The sequence below is a fragment of the Bombus pascuorum genome, chromosome 1 (assembly GCF_905332965.1).
Source record: "Bombus pascuorum chromosome 1, iyBomPasc1.1, whole genome shotgun sequence".
Classification (NCBI taxonomy): Eukaryota; Metazoa; Arthropoda; class Insecta; order Hymenoptera; family Apidae; genus Bombus; species Bombus pascuorum.
In genome coordinates this window covers 31,173,228-31,190,890 of record NC_083488.1, presented here as the reverse complement: position 1 = coordinate 31,190,890, position 17,663 = coordinate 31,173,228, and the positions used below count along the sequence as shown (strand labels likewise).

The 17,663-nt window shown below is 36.2% G+C and overlaps 1 protein-coding gene across 3 annotated transcripts in view; it reads right to left on the bottom strand.

Annotated features, from left to right (window-relative positions):
• LOC132910125 (histone-lysine N-methyltransferase 2D-like) overlaps positions 1-8,728 on the bottom strand; it is a 77,490-nt gene extending 68,762 nt beyond the window's left edge. Inside the window, exons 1-2 of one of the 3 annotated variants that reach the window (XM_060965628.1) lie at positions 7,570-8,728; positions 3,312-3,867 (exon numbers count right to left, since the gene is read on the bottom strand). In XM_060965628.1, coding sequence (XP_060821611.1) covers positions 3,312-3,867; positions 7,570-7,653 — 640 coding nt within the window. In that variant the 5' untranslated portion in view covers positions 7,654-8,728. The remainder of the gene's footprint in view (positions 1-3,311; positions 3,868-7,569) is intronic. The other 2 variants (XM_060965619.1, XM_060965636.1) reach the window with 2 other exon arrangements.
• Between the last annotated feature and the right edge of the window lie 8,935 nt (positions 8,729-17,663).

The following is a 17,663-nucleotide window of genomic DNA, read 5'->3' as shown; positions in this document are numbered from 1 at the left end:
ATTGCTTTCACGATGAAAATTCGAATTTCGTTACATTTTGGACATTTTTTAAATTGCATCGCAACGTCGTCAAATCGAAAAGCTTTCAAGATAGGTAATCGTAAAATGAACATCGTCTCTGTCTGTCGTATACTTTAGAACAAACATTCACACCTCTGTTCTGTATGGTAAAAGCAATCGCGATAACAATGGTTAACACTAGAACTACCGCACCGATCAAATTGACTGGTTTTACAATTTTATTTTAAAATTCCTACTTCATGTTATATTTCTCTCCCATAATGATGTAACAACTTTCACAATGATACTAGAAGAATAATATAATGAATTTTATTTTGTTTTTTATGTATTCAAACTGAAAATAATTTTGTATCAAGGCTACTTATACCAATAGCAGTAAAAATGACTGGTACTTGTCAAAGTGTGAAAGAGTCCTGCAATTTGTTTATCGAACCTCAATTAACCAGTTTCCTCGTTTTCTACGAATTCCCACACGCTTTTTAAATTTTTACCGCGTATCATTCGATACGATGATATCAAATACCAGGAAAATTCAGAATCGATCGCTAGATCGCTAAATGCTAACGCTACAAATACCACACCAATCAAAATGACTGGTTCTACAATTTTATAAATGTGTCAACCCTCGTTTAATCCCAGGTGGATTAATAATACCAAAAATGTGCTACATAACATGGAATTGCTTCTGTAAGAAAGTAATAAATCAATAAATATACAAATATTCTATTATTACGTATTTTTTAAAGACCAGTCATTTTCACTGGTTTTGATAGAAATAGCTTAGTGTTAACTATCGCTAGTTCTAGTGTTAAAGTTGCCGTCGCGAAAGATTTAAAACTCTTGGCTGTGTGTCGCAAAGAACAAGTCGCGTTTGACTTTTTATTTCAACTGGTTCGTACCTTATAAGTTATCCTTAAATATTACATAATTCGTCTGTATTTCTTTTTATATTTTACCCAATAACAAATTCATCTCTATTCAATTAAACTATAACACAGGAAGATACGTGTACGTACATTATACTGGCTTTTTTTTTTTTTAAATCGCCTATTTTGCCAAGATTTGTTTTTTTTTTTATACATTTTTGAGATTCACAATAAACAATGAATTTGAGTATAGTGTGTTAGGCAAAAGTAGCGATACGCGTCGGTACGACGTAGCCATGCTATATTATGTGTCGTGGTTTTTCGGTTTTTGTGTTTATTTTTGTTTTTTGGATTTAAGTCGCAGGGGAGCGGGGCTTTTGTGTATTCTTGTTTGTGTTGTATTTTTGTCCTGAAACTTGGCCGCAAAACAGGACTCTTCGGTGGTGTACATTATACTGGGTTGGCAACTAAGTTTTTTTTTTTTTTCATTTTATTTTGGTTATTTTACAATTTGTCCTTGCGGACATTTGGTAAAGTGTTATATCTTGTTGGTGAAGAAAAAAAAAATATAAATAAAAAATAATATAGCATGTGGGCAGCTACCCCCAGCGGGGTGCCAGCTTCGTTTTTTCTAAGTTATATCTTTTATGAGGGGTTGGCAACTAAGTGATTGCAAATTTTGTCATTACCACCTAATGTCTCACGAGTCATACGAGTTATCTGTCAATATCTGCGAGCAATCATACACTGTCTTTACGAATACGTTTGACGAGCGACTTTGGACATTGTCTATATTTATTTAATTTATTTCGAATATATTTGACTGGTTGCAACAGCAAGTTCTCGTTACTGTTTTATCAATCCCCTACAATCCCACCACAAATTGGTCATTTTGTCATTACCACCTAATGACAAAATCCGCAATCACTTAGTTGTCAACCCAATATATGTTTTATTTGAGATAGAACGAGGAATCAAACTGACGCATGATCATGATTAAAATTTGTAATGGCGTAGCCAGTGTTTGAAACATGTTGTCATACGTGGCACGATCTTACGTAATTGTTATACTTTGCAGTTTATCTCGTGTACACGTTTTTACTTTTGCCGGAATTTGTTATTGTATTTTTTAACATGTTCGTAAGAAGTTTAAGCAAACTCAGAATCATATCATTGTTATTGTTATCAAGAACGATGATTTTAAGTTTAGTCTAAACTAATTATGTAATCTTTCATTCTAAATTTAGATGCGACATTTAGAATACACATCTTTCTCTAGTAAATCTTTCGCTATTTTGTAATTCAATAAACATAATTCAAAGCAGTTAATTACCTTTATATAATAACTACCCTTATATAAACTACATGTAACTGAGAATTCTCGCTCAATTTTTGGTCTTCCAATCCTTTAACAGCCACTTGATCGTTTCAACGTTACGACAAATGAAAAGTAGGTACGTTGATGTACCAACGATTTCAATTTAATGCTAATTCATCACGCCAATAGCTCAAGCTAAAGTGTATATAGCACATGCTTTGTCTCAGAAAATAAAAATACAAAAATCACTTTCAAGAGAGTATGTTAGGATTATGATATGAGCAGAAAGTTTGCGTAGCCAGCGAATAGGATAACTCGTGTAGAGATGAAGCTCTAACAGAGATAAACATAATGCATCAGTGCTATCTTCTACAGTCGTTGCAATAAGATAGATGTACAATTTTAATTAAAGTTCCGACGCGACGATCAGCTTTATAATTTCTCATAAAATACTAATTCTTCAAGTGCTCAGAGGAAGTAACATCACTCTGTTGTTTGAGGCATTTGTATTATCATAAACCATACTTTAACGTAACATTGTATGCTACAACGACTATAATCATATTTAATAAAACGATATAACCTTCGTTTGAGCGATCCATCTTACTTCTAATAGTAGAAAAATGCTATCCAAAATTTGATTTATTTTTTCCCATGGTTATTCATAAAGATATTATATCCTGCTAACTATATGTATATATCCTATGACACTCCATACAAACCGACAAACATACAACGACTCTGTACATTGAAAATTTGTTAATTTTTTAAATTTAAACTATATCAATGCCGCTTTTGTTTCAAGCAAGGGCAGGACTTTTGACTTTCAAGAAAATTTTCAGCGTAAAACTGAAACGAGAATTCACGCGCATCAACGACGATTCCTCCTTACTTGCCTCGACCTTAATAAACGTTCTAACAGTAGAGAAATACAATAATAAAATAAAAAATGGTTCAAGAAAAACGCGGAGGCGTTAAAAACGAAATCCATCTCTCTCAGAGATCTACCTTGTTTCAAATACTCAAAACGTGTTTCGTTACGGAAAAGTAACCAAACTGCCTCGTTCGAAACCCCCGGAAATATCTTAACAAATTCCTACACTCACCTGTATGCTTGGTGTGACGCTGCAAGTGTTGCGGGTCTTGGAAATGATGGTGCATGGGTGCGGAGGGCCAAGCCTCGTGATGAGGTTCCGGTGTTTGCTCCTGAGGGCAGTGAGGCCTGAGGTCGAGCGGTTCCTGCCTCAGGGACTGCGTCAACCAACCCATGACTCCGGGCTGTCTGCAAAAGCCCTCACCAGCCTGCATATCGTCTTGTACGATGGAGCTAGGTTGTTGCAAATGAAGAAACAGACTTCTATCGCGGGAATCGCGATCGCCCCGATGCAATTGCAACGGTGGGGGCGACGCTGATACCGGAGGCGTATCCGGCGGTGTTCCAGGATGCGAAAGGGTCGTCAGATGAGAAGCTGCACCCGGTGGTGCCTTCACCAGGACGCCGTGCTGCACCTGAATGTGCGGCTGCCCGTAAAGCGGATGGGGTTGCTCAAGCTCGTGCGCCGGCGGCGTCAAAGGGGCCAGAGCCAGACCTTGCGCTTGTAGAGCCTGGCCAGGTAATTGCACCACACTACCGTTCACCATCATTGGTGAGCTGATTCTTACCTGGATGACCAAACAGCGATCCATTATTTTCTTTTTTTCTTTCGCTTCGTCTAACGGGCTTCTGTTTACTTGAATCGTCTAAGCTTCGACCTTCTAACTTTCCGCAGAACAATCGAACCCGTTGTGAGATCTATTGGGTTGGCAATTAAGTAATTTTGTCTTTAGGTCGTATTGACAAAATTCGCAATCACTTAGTTGCCAGCCCAACGCTATTAGGTCGTCCGAAAAGTCTCTTTCGTTTTATAAGGGAATAATGGATGCACAATATTTTCCGTTTTATATTATTTTATCGAATTACGTATGATCCATTTTGTTCTATCAAGATAAAGATGACAACGTTTGATAGATTAAATTTCATGTTTGTATAAAGATGCATCGTTGTAAAAGACGCGTCCATAAAAGAAAGACACTTTCCGGACAACCTGATACGAGACTTTAACGTGGTCTTTCGTGTTGTAACGAAAGAATGAGCAAACGATCGTACACCTGAGGTCCAGCAGGACAAAGTATCAGGAACGAGAAAATGACTCGAACGATCCTATTGCGGAATTATATCTGAGTCAGCGACGAGGTACTACAGGAAACGTAATAAGATTAAACGATCAAATAATTTCTAGAAATAAAGCACCTGATATATATATATACACTACCGAATTACGATAATTACAACTGAGAATCAAGATTTATTAGTGACTATTGTTGTTAACTGTTAACGTTAGCTGAACGAACTTCTCGTTCCGATGAGTAGGAGTTTTATCCTCGAAGAAAATTATGACTATGCGAGCTCACTATGTAAGTACACAACGTATACTTTGCTATTAGTTACGCCACTAATAGAGAGTTATGTAATCTATTTTCAAACTTAGATTCCGATATTCCGGTTATGTCGATAACCAAATTTAACAAATTACAAGACGAATTACTTAGCTCAACTCAAATATCCTTCTGATTTCTAGCTTACCCTGTCACACGTTATATTACATCTACGAGATACGTACATTACATGTTTCGTTTATTTATCATTCGTTAATACCTTGGTTACTCTTGTCGATAGAAACAAATCGTTCGAGGAAAAAGTTAGTTGGTACGGCAAATAAACATCATTGTGTAATAAAAGATATTACTTAATTATCTCGTATAAACGTTACTTGTCCTGATATAATTTTTTTATCGGGAAAGACAAATAAAAATATTAACGAGTATCAACACGTATACATTTGAAATACATTTGATAATATTGATTGATATTATGCTACTTCGACGAAGACAAATTAGTTTCTACAAATACAGTTTAATCGGTTTATAAACTTAGTTTCTAATTTTAATATCTAATTCTCGTCATAATTTTGTTATTCCGATTATTTTTTTACTTTGTATTCCAGACATCAAGCGTGAAAGGAAATAGAAATGGAGATGATATACGATGTAATTAATCAGATTGGAAATGGTGGCAAGTTGCCTATTTGATAATGTTACGACGTGTTTTGAAAGTATATGGATTATTATATAAGTAATACTTTGAGCGTTGCTTATAGAGACGCGGTTGGTTTAAGCACTCATTCGTTGACCTAAGTATTTAAATAACGACGAGTAACGTATCTAGAAATCATGTAATTCTTGAACGTAAACCGAAATTTCGAGCAATAAATATTTCTCGATAATGTACCATCAGATTTCTTTTATCGAATTATTAGAATTAAAGTACAAACCTGAAATATTTTTTCCAAGTTGGTAGATAGATACCTATCTCTTAACGCGTCTACCTACCTATAATAATACATTATTACAATTTTTGTAAACAAGAAATTCTTGAAACGGAAAGATTAAAAAAGAAAAGTTTAGACTAACGTCTATTTCGCGCAGAAAAATATATCGTTCGATCGATACTTGTGTAATTTTCATGATAACGGTTGGTATCTAATTTTCATTGAAATCTGAAAACCTCGAGAAATCGCTCGAAGAGTTTAATATTTATCGTCCGATGTTTATATGGAAACATGTTCCGTTTTCCGCTTTTCATATAAATATATAACGTAATAATTTCAAGCTTATATAACGTAGAACAACGCACGTGACTCCATTTACACACACGATTTCAACGTCAGTGGAAACTTTCAGCGTGTGTTAAATCACAACGCGTATGAATTAATTCGTCTCTGTGTTCGCTAAAAAAAAAAAAAAAAAAGAGAGAAAAACAAAAAAATATAACTTGCGAATGATCTTTTTCAATGAACGCCCATCGACGTGCAGATTCGATGAATCGACAGACGCCCGTAATAAAAATTATTTTAATTTCCAATCGTTAGTATAATTCGATAAATTAATTCTGTCGTGAAAAAACCGCGTAACAAGTACACTTAATTTAGAGTAAAAAATTAATGTTGCGAAAAATAACTTATACTTAATACACGATGCATCGTGATTAAGAAGTTACCGTAGTTTTCCGCTGTTTAGGTACTGATCAATCTCGTTTTACCATGTAGTCGATGAACTATAGATAATAATACCTACTTGTTGAATTTTACCTCGTTTTGTAACAGGAAGCTATTTTTAATATCGTTGCAAGAACGCCTTTCGCGTTTGAGCGAAACTCTATTAAAATGTACGAGTACCTAAGTACCTACTTATACTCTTTCCATTTAAAGTAGGATATTTCCAATGCAAAACATCAAGATAGTGATCATATTTGTATTATATATGATCGTTATATACGATCGTATCTATATTATATTATATATCATATTATATATTCGTACTATATTCTCGAATGTTTCAATTGGAAGAATCGAGCAACATCGTAAACTGTAAAAATCCCTATACAACGCTGTCATTTATCGAGTCAAACTCGATTAATTACTAAATTTAATTCTTATTGGGTCTAAATGAAAATGAGAACGTTCACGATATTGAAAAATAAATTAGAATATCTAACTCTCTCTCTCTCTCTCTCTTTCTCTCTTTATATATATGTATGTATGTATGTATGTAAATCCTAATTGAGATATGAACCGTGGATGTTTGGGGAATTTCGTATTCTTACGAAGATCAATTAAAGGAACAAAACCAAAATGGGGATCTGTTCCGCTTTACTTTGGTTATTTTATATATTACGTGCATTCCATAGGCAAGTATATTTAGCTATCGTATAAACGTACAAACGTTATTTAATTTAGGTAAGTATATTCATACAGTAAATCTAGTACTTACATAGTATACATATCATATTTTCTATATAGTAAATATTCGATTCTACGTATTATGTGTACATTATACATACCTATACGTTACAGCGAATATACGTATTAGTTTGATAAATAGATAACCTACGCGTAGGTAAACACACACGTCACTTTTCACAAATATGTAAATATCTATCTCGAAACAAGAAAATTTAAGCTTTGTCACTAGTAGCAGAAACACACTACTACATTAATCGCATAGTATATCTAAATGAAGAAACTTACTAAAAATACTAGATACGAATTTCTCTCTATCTACCTGCCTATACTTTCGTACTTTAGAACTTTGTGTAAATTCGTATACACCGACGAATCCACACAGTCGTGTATACGTACGTACTATTTACTAAATTTGACGCTTTCGCCGCAACATATAGGTATATAAGTACGAATGTACGATAAAACACGGCTAATACGAATATAAGAGAATGTAAACCTCCAACGGGAGGAATCAACGACTAACCTCTCTTTTGACGTCGGCGGGATCGAGATGATCGAGAACAAACTCCTGTACGTATTCTCTGGCAAGATGCTCCTCGGCTTCCATCTTAACCTCGTCGACCTCTACCTCCACCTCCTGCGCCTCCACCTCCTCTACCGGACCCGTTGTAGCCGCATACGGGACCGTCTTCTCGCTGCCACCGCCACCGCCACCTGCACCGCCGCCGCCTTCGCCACCCTCTGGACAACTCGTCACCGTTTGTTGCGTCGTGACCACTTTTCCAAACGACTCCACCTAACGGTTCGGAGGACGCTATTCCCGATCTCCTCGCAAATTACAACACCCCCCACCACGTCCAACAAAATCCTCAATTTTTCACCCTAACATCCACTTTATTATTATTCTTATTTATCCCGTTCTTTCGATCGGACGGCAATCACCAGCAAGCAAATTCAACAACTCTCGACAGTCTCGTCGAACGGTAGCGACGTTTCGTGCGATGCAAAATAGATGGACGATGGAAATTGTACGTACAGCAGCGCTATATTTCTATATATCTACGTGATAGAATACTCGACGAACAGTAGATTCATAATACCGGCGGGAAGATAAGTATCTTCAGTCAATAGGAATATACGATGTTCAGCGAAAGAGAGGTTAATCACTGTTTACGAACCATGGAACCATTCTATAGCACCATCGTTGCACGATCATTGTTTCGTTTTGCGAAAAATTCACTCGAACGGAGACCCGACAGTTACGTCGATCCACTGGCAACACTATCACCCACGGCACACTTTTCCCAGATTGTTCCCGCCAAAAAACGATCCTGCTCGCAGAATCGACTCGTCAATCTCTCCGACCATTCGCTCTTCGATACTTCGATTTTTCGATTGTCGTCAAGTTGGCAACGGATCCGTGAGTCTTCTACGAAGATCTCGATGGCTGACTTATCGTTCACCGTTGTATCGTGGTTTTTGTCGCGTGCGCGTAGGTCGCGAGCCGGCATCCAGTAGAAAAGAGAAAAAGAAGGCGCGTGATAAGCGACGCTGGATACGAGTGCGGCGAGTGATACTCTTCCGACGAGTGTGGTGGAGAAGTGACTCAACGCGCAGGACATGGTGACGTCAGGGCTGGGCGTAGCCAGCGTTCACTCGAATCCGGGATGCGCGTGCAACGATTGGCTCGACGGAGCTGGAGTCGCCATTTGCACGCCGCTCTCTTACCCCCCACCATCGGCCAACCACCTTGTCACTCCCGGCACGGATCTCTCCCGTGCCTCCGCGGACGTACCATTAATTTCTAAAGTGATTATTATAATTTTTCAGCGGACGCGTTGCTCCGCTTAACCCCACCCCTTCGCCTGTACTTAGGCGCGCGCGCGCGAGCACACACACACACACGCCGTCTCCTAGCGATCTTCGCCGCGTACCGCTCTCTTTTCTCGGGATTTCAATTTAGCGCCGCTCGGTATATAAGAGGTGACCCGTTATCGCGTGGCCACGATCCTCCAAATAGTAGTACGATTTTCCGCGGGAGAACCGCGTAGCTGAAACACGCAAGTGTGTACGTATCGCGCACGCCGATGAAATATCGTCGGCGATCGAGTCAAGCACAGGGTTGGTAAATAGGCGGATTGTTTTATTCTATCGATGGAAGTTATTCGTAGGTTCTTAGCTTCTAAGGGAAGGCGCCTGTGTACGTTTTACTTAACCAGTTGGCTAATTTGACGAGTACAATCGTCATGCGTAAAACGTAGTTACAATATGCCGTTTAAATTGAGATTTAGTAACTGTAGTAACTGGCAGTAGTAAAATTGAAAAGTAAAATATATGAAGTATACACGCCATCGTCTATTCTTTTGCGACACGTTCTACAAACGTTATTTAATTTAGGTAAGTATATTCATACAGTAAATCTAGTACTTACATAGTATACATATCATATTTTCTATATAGTAAATATTCGATACTACGTATTATGTGTACATTATACATACCTATACGTTACAGCGAATGTACGTATTAGTTTGATAAATATATAACCTACGCGTAGAGGTAGGTACGTGCTTTTCAAAAAGCTCAAAGGTCAACCGGTTAGGTCAAAGGTTAGGACAATAATACTTATAGCCATTGCGCTTGGGTAAGGTAGGTAGAAATAAGGAAATATTTATAGGTATCTCGAGGAAACATACTTGCAGGGAACGTGGCTTGTTTCGCTTGCAAAAATATGATATCGTCTCACAACTAGTCGGATGGGTGTAACATTATCCGTGATAAGTAAAATTATAATTTCGATAACGTAATTATGATAACATTGGACAACGTACTATTAGCTTGTGAAACGAAGCTAATATTAGTTAATATTAATAATATTATTATTAGCTTCGTTTCAGAAGCTAATAGTAAATCTCTGTTTTATATTATTTTATTGAATTAGGTATGATCCATTTCGTTCTATTTCTATTATTATGTTCGTGCATAATTCGATAAACTAATATAAAAGAAAAAACATCGTGCGTGTATTATTTCCTTATAAAACGAAAGATACATTTCGGACAATCTAATAATTACAATTGTTTACCATCTCGTAGCAAGCGGATAAACAAGATTTAAACGTAACTAAAATATAAGATCCGACGATCGCTTCGTTTCCGATATCGTCAAGTATTCTTCTCCTTATTTAATTTCGAATACGAGCTAAAATCGATCCTACGATCCGTTGGAAAATTACTTTTTCACAGTTGTGTCATTATTCTTCCGAGTTACATACATATAGGTGTACCTACTTAACGATATGCTGACGGTCGCGCGACTGGAATTAGGGAACGCGGAAGTCACTGGTTTCCGGCAGGGATCGTGGCTGCGGATGTGAATGGAAAAATCTCGCCGTTCGAGTTTCAGTTCGATCCGTGTCGGTTTTGCGACAGGCAAACGGCGCGAGATTAAATGCGTGACCTTATTCCACCGACTCGAACCTCCGCGAGGATAATTATCATCGGACGAATTATCATCGGATAACGATGTTCGTTCTTCGTTTTTTCAACGATCGAAGCGTCGAACGTTGACCGGGTCATTTGAGATAATCGAATACGTGTACGTACCTTTCGATTATCTCAAATGACCCAGTGTGAAATACGTTTTCTGATTAATTCGTAGAAAAACGATTAGATACCGTTCACAGATACCTATGAGATTCTCTCGATGTAATTCCTGTTTATTCAAATTTTTGATCTTGAAAATTTTAATATCGCAGAGATCGAAGTGGTGATTTTATATCGATTATCGTATTTTACTGGACTTTGTACCGCATATGCACCTATCTATTTCAGATTTTATTCGTTCGAACGACAATTGGTGGCTGATATCGTATCCATCGTATGATTCGTCGTTCGTTTAAAATAGAAATATTTAACTTTTATTTCGGAAAGTTTCTGAACTTTGGTACTTAAAACTATAATAACGTCACGGAACACGCACTTCGGTGCACTGTATCCACAATATCGACATATACATATACCTACGCTTCCATGAACTACATTTCTTATCGTACTCATTTTCGAAACATTTTGTCGTTACATTGCACGCGTTTCGCAATATTGTATACTCTGGCAAGTGCTTTTAAATAAACCAAATGTATTGGAAAAGTTATCTTACGCAGATATTACGTTATAAATTGGTAATTATTATCATTACGATAATAGTCTTGCTTATTATAATATATCGTAATACATCGAAGCGAGTTTCATAGTTTCCGTACGATACAGATACCTACTATTTGACGCAAGATCAAATGTCAATTTTCTCTTTATTAACGATAAAATTCTAATTATCTATGTAGATATATAGTTACCTGTTATTCAGATTAACTTCTCACTATTCTTCGTTTTTTCTCATTCCAACTTAGGTAAACATACCTATTGTTTAGGTACCAGTTTGCAAAAATTTACTGTTCAAGTAATAAAACGGTTAAAAATAAAAATTTCTTTTATCCTAATACGTCGTGATTCTTGTCAATATCTTCCTTCACGAGGCCCTAAGATCCAATATCGATTTCTTCTCTATCGCTCGTAATTTAGAATTAGAATTAGAACTTTGAATTCTTAGAATAAGTATTAAGTAGTCGAAAAATTTTCTTTCGTTTCAGAAGCTAATAGTAAATCTCTGTTTTATATTATTTTATTGAATTAGGTATGATCCATTTCGTTCTATTTCTATTATTATGTTCGTGCATGTTAAGGTTATTCAGTGGATGGAATTAAAGAAACGCGTGGGCAAACTGCAAGGTATTGAAAGTATATATATTGTTTTTTTTTTTTTTTTTTTTATTTTATTTTGGTTATTTTACAATTTGTCCTTGCGGACATTTGGTAAAGTGTTATATCTTGTTGGTGAAGAAAAAAAAATATAAATAAAAAATAATATAGCATGTGGGCGGCTACCCCCAGCGGGGTGCCAGCTTCGTTTTTTTTTTTTCTAAGTTATATCTTTTATGAGTATATATATTGTGAATAGTAAATTACAAAATATGTAGTACTATGTAAGCCGGACCAGATCCTCTCGCTAGCAACGTTACCCTCAGACTGAAACAACTGCCGAAACCAACGTCGGACGTGTACCGCTTATGGTCTTTCCTCGACGCATTCTTTTGTCTATGCGCTTTCGAAGACCTTAGGCGGTTGAGAAACCGAAGACCAGATGTAGAGTTTTCTCAGAAGTGACGATCACTTCTACAGTGCATAATTCGATAAACTAAATACACCGAGGAGTCCTGTTTTGCGGCCAAGTTTCAGGACAAAATACAACACACACAATAATACACAAAAATCACGCACCAATGCGACTTAAACCCAAAAAACAAAAAAATAAACGCAAAAACCGAAAATCCACGACACATATTAGACCATGGCTACGTCGTACCGACGCGTATCGGTACTTTTGCCTAAACACACTATACTCAAATTCATTGTTTATTGTGAATCTCAAAAATGTACAAAAAATCAAATATTGGCTAAATAAGCTATTTAAAAAAAAAAAAAAAATTCGATAAACTAATATAAAAGAAAAAATATCGTGCGTGTATTATTTCCTTGTAAAACGAAAGATACATTTCGGACGATCTAATAATTACAATTTTTTACCATTTCGCGAAACTAAAAAACGGTGGTGTTTATGAAATAAAAAAATAATTAAGCGCATAGGCGATTCTTACTAGCATCTCCTGCGTCGTTCGTTTTTTCCTTTCGTCAAAGAAAAGTTCGACGTCGAAGCGTTTGCAGAGAAAATGCGAACGGCGGCCGCGAATCACGAATTCGCATCTAAATAGGTTTCCACAAATATCTACGAGTCTACCCCTGCTTAGCAGTCTATATTCTATACCCATTTCTCGGATGGCACGACTTTAAAATGCTTCATGAATATCAAATTTTCGTTCTCTCGCGCGCCTTCGCCGCACCCTCTCTTTTCCCTGTCTGTCTCCCCTACCAGCTTTCTTCTTTTTTTTCTCTCTCCCCTTTATTTCTCATTTCTACCCGTTCGCAGCACTTGGAAACAAATTTGTCGTGCATGCAACCATGCACTTTTCAAAGTTTTAATAACAGGGCTTCCACTTTTATCAAGTTACGGTACATCGTTCTGTATGTGTAATTAAAAAAATCGTATAATTAAAACGATATAGATTGGTATATACATATAGTACATTTCAGTTTAAATATAAACGTTCTGAAGAAAGTATCAAGGTTAAATTGTAAGTATCACCACGAGTGGTTTCATGTGATAAAGTTTAATAAACGCGTTACATATCTTCATATACCTAATTTCGTTGCTATATAACTTTCTTTCGAAAGGGATTAGAACGATAGATAAAATATAGATAAATAGATTGTTCTACGCGTCAAACTTCCTTCTTCGCATTTAGCAATATACCTTACACGATGAAATACTAACAACGTTTTTTTTTTTTATTTTATTTTATTTTAATTTATTTTATTTTATTTTATTTTATTTTATTTTATTTTATTTTATTTTATTTTATTTTATTTTATTTTATTTTATTTTATTTTATTTTATTTTATTTTATTTTATTTTATTTTATTTTATTTTATTTTATTTTATTTTATTTTATTTTATTTTATTTTATTTTATTTTATTTTATTTTATTTTATTTTATTTTATTTTATTTTGGTTATTTTACAATTTGTCCTTGCGGACATTTGGTAAAGTGTTATATCTTGTTGGTGAAGAAAAAAAATATAAATAAAAAATAATATAGCATGTGGGCGGCTACCCCCAGCGGGTACCAGCTTCGTTTTTTTCTAAGTTATATCTTTTATGAGGTTACTAACAACGTGATCCATATTTTATTAATATTCCAGAAGGTGATAACGTCGTCCGATCGCTAGTTAATCGCTTAAACTTTTACTTCTATCGAAATAAAGAGGCAAGTTTGAAAGACCTCTTCTATGTATTTCACCTATATAAAATCTTTAAAATAGCAGACAATATTTTCCCTGACATTCTAACGTGGATATCGTGCAAAGTTTTCAATCGTAAAATTCAAATTTAATAAATCAACGGTAGAAGACACTGCAAAAAGGAGAAGAAACGAAAAGATAAATACAGTGTTCTACGCGTCAAACTTCCTTCTTCGCATTTAGCAGATAATAGCAATGTACCTGGAATATTCCTTTAGCAATGTACATTTAGCAATATACCTGGAATATTCCTTACACGATGAAATACTAACAACCTGATGCATATTTTATTAATATTCCAGAAGGTGATAACGTCGTCCGATCGCTAGTTAATCGTTTAAACTTTTACTTCTATCGAAATAAAGAGGCAAGTTTGAAAGACCATAAAAGATATAACTTAGAAAAAACGAAGCTGGCACCCCGCTGGGGGTAGCCGCCCACATGCTATATTATTTTTTATTTATATATTTTTTTTTTCTTCACCAACAAGATATAACACTTTACCAAATGTCCTTGCGGACAAATTGTAAAATAACCAAAATACAATAAAAGTTTGAAAGACCTCTTCTATGTATTTCACCTATATAAAATTTTAAAAATAGCAGGCAATATTTTCCCTGACATTTTAACGTAGATATCGTGCAAAGTTTTCAATCGTAAAATTCAAATTTAATAAATCAACGGTAGAAGACACTGCAAAAAGGAGAAGAAACGAAAAGACAAAATCCTAAACCTAAAGATCGATATTCGGTGGATGAAAAAATTCAAGAATACTTTACTTCGAATCCGACATACCAACGTCATCGCGTTGCATCGCCTGTTACCGTGTCGCAATCCCTGAACCAACGACTGACCTGCACCTAACCAGGTATAACTGTAGCAACCTACCGCGCACTGACTCATTCCCAACTGACGAAACAATGGTTAGTTGATTTTTGCATTATTCGTCCCTTTCCTTCGATCTTTTATGTGCGATGAAAATCTTCAACTTTATTAATTGCTCGTCCATTACTGCTAAAAGAAACAAATTGTCGAAAGTCGCATTTGACAAGTAGGTAACCAACGAGCGATCGCAAAGGAAACGTCAATTACCGTCGAAGGCGGTTGTCAATCGTCGATCATCGATCGCAGATTTTCGATCGAACCTTCCTTGAAATTCTTCTTGATCCGTACAAGGGTAGATACCAACAAGATATAACACTTTACCAAATGTCCGCAAGGACAAATTGTAAAATAACCAAAATAAAATTAAAAACTTCCTTGAAATTCTTCTAGATCCGTACAAGGGTAGATATAAACCAACAAGATATAACACTTTACCAAATGTCCGCAAGGACAAATTGTAAAATAACCAAAATAAAATTAAAAACTTCCTTGAAATTCTTCTAGATCCGTACAAGGGTAGATACCAACAAGATATAACACTTTACCAAATGTCCGCAAGGACAAATTGTAAAATAACCAAAATAAAATTAAAAAAAAAAAAAAAGGTAGATGTATAACACGCTATTTTCTCGTAGAATTTATCATTATTATTTCACACGTTATTTTAGATACTCATAGCGTATTGAACGTACGTAAATGCGCAAACGAGTACAACAGCATTGGAAATTACACGACAGATAAGTCACTTACACCGGAAATGCTGGAAGTGTGCGACGTTTAACGCGTGGCATCGGTGGTTTCGCAATTTCTAAACCAATGATCGTAGGTACGTCTGTTTGGCCGGACGAATGCGAGTAGCCCATCGACCAACAAGGCGAATACGAGCGGAATACGTGGATAACGGTAATATTTTAATGAAATGGAACGTAAGAAGAGACATCGAGGGAAACGAAGGAAACTTTAAGGTCTATCCGTGCTTTAACCCAGCGGGCCAAGGTGACAAGACAGACAGAATTTTGTTGGTCTAGACTCTAGACTCTAGACGGTAAGTGTCGCAAAGACCCGGAATAGAACGGCGAGGACGACGACGACGACGACGACGATGGGATTGGCCATTTTGTTGAGCGCAGGAATTTGTCGACGCTGCACTTCGATATCCTCTGCCTGTCGTTTTCTTTTTCTTTTCATCCTCGTTGTTCGCCCTATACTCGATACCCTCGCGGCTCGTAATTTCTTGCCATGTATGTACGACACGTACCTGTAATCAATCGAACGAAACTTTCCATTGATAGTGGGCATACGGTGCTGTGCTCGGTCGACGCAACCCGACGCGACACGTGGCGAACAAACAGAAAACAGAAACTCTGGTAGTCCGTAAGTCTGTGCCGCTTCCACGCGTAAAAAGAGATCTTCGCTTTGTTCCAATTATTAAGACGCGGTCGATACGAAGTTTACGCTCGAAGAGCACGATAAGCCCATTTTTGTTGATTTTCCGATTTTTATATCATCTTAATTGTACTATCGTAATGTTTCGTATTGAAATTTTTGTTATCCAAAACTTGGAACAACGCGTTAGAATGTCTCTGAAAATGCGCACGTATTGTCCGCTATTTAAGGCCACATTTGGACCATCATAAAAGATATAACTTAGAAAAAACGAAGCTGGCACCCCGTTGGGGGTAGCCACCCACATGCTATATTTATTTTTATTTTATTTTTTTCACCAATAAGATATAACACTTTACCAAATGTCCATAAGGACAAATTGTAAAAAAAACCAAAATACAATAAAAAAAAAACTTAGTTGTCAACCCAATATCTTGCTGAGGATGTATATAGTCCTGTGTGATTTTACCATGACTAGTTCTTAGTCGGGACGTTTTCTTTACCTGGTTAAAAATGTTTTCTTTCGTGCATACGTATGTATCGCTAAAACGACGAATGGAAAATTGTAAGTTGCAAACTTCTCCTTTACAACTTCTCGATGTTCTCTCTTCTCTCGAACGACCGGTAATTCGTAAGATTTCGTTTCTTTTGTCATCAAATTTGTTAGCTCATAAAAGATATAACTTAGAAAACACGAAGCTGGCACCCCGCTGGGGGTAGCCACCCACACGCTATATTTATTTTTATTTTTTTTTTTCTTCACCAATAAGATATAACACTTTACCAAATGTCCATAAGGACAAATTGTAAAATAACCAAACTAAAATAAATAAAAAAAAAAAAAACATTTGGACCAAATAAACGAGCAAAATACAAACGAAGAACTACCGTGATATCTGTAAATGATGTTCTCTATCAACGTGTTTCGCGATGTGCCTATCTAGACGTATTTATTAAAATTGAAATAAAGCGTACGTATTATACTTAGATGCAATAAACGTGAATCGACTACTCTACGAATTACAATGTAACGTAAGATAATTATTTTATAACGCGATACAAGATAATCGTTGGGGAAGAGCTAGCTGTCGCTTCTCTCGTCATCGATCAAAACTTCTACGTCATTCTAAAAGCGCAACAAGTTATATCATTGACCTTTAGCCATTCCATGTCGTAAACTATAAACTATGCAGCCAACATTGCGACTATGTAACAGCATTAGCTGTGTGTCTGTCGATCGTTTAAGAATATTCTTACAAGAATAAATCGCCGCTTGTTCTATCTAAAGATACAAAACAAAAAAAGACCATATGAAATCAGAGTCACGTTTCTAGTGTTTCTACAAGACAGTTGCTCGTTTTGCCTGTTATCG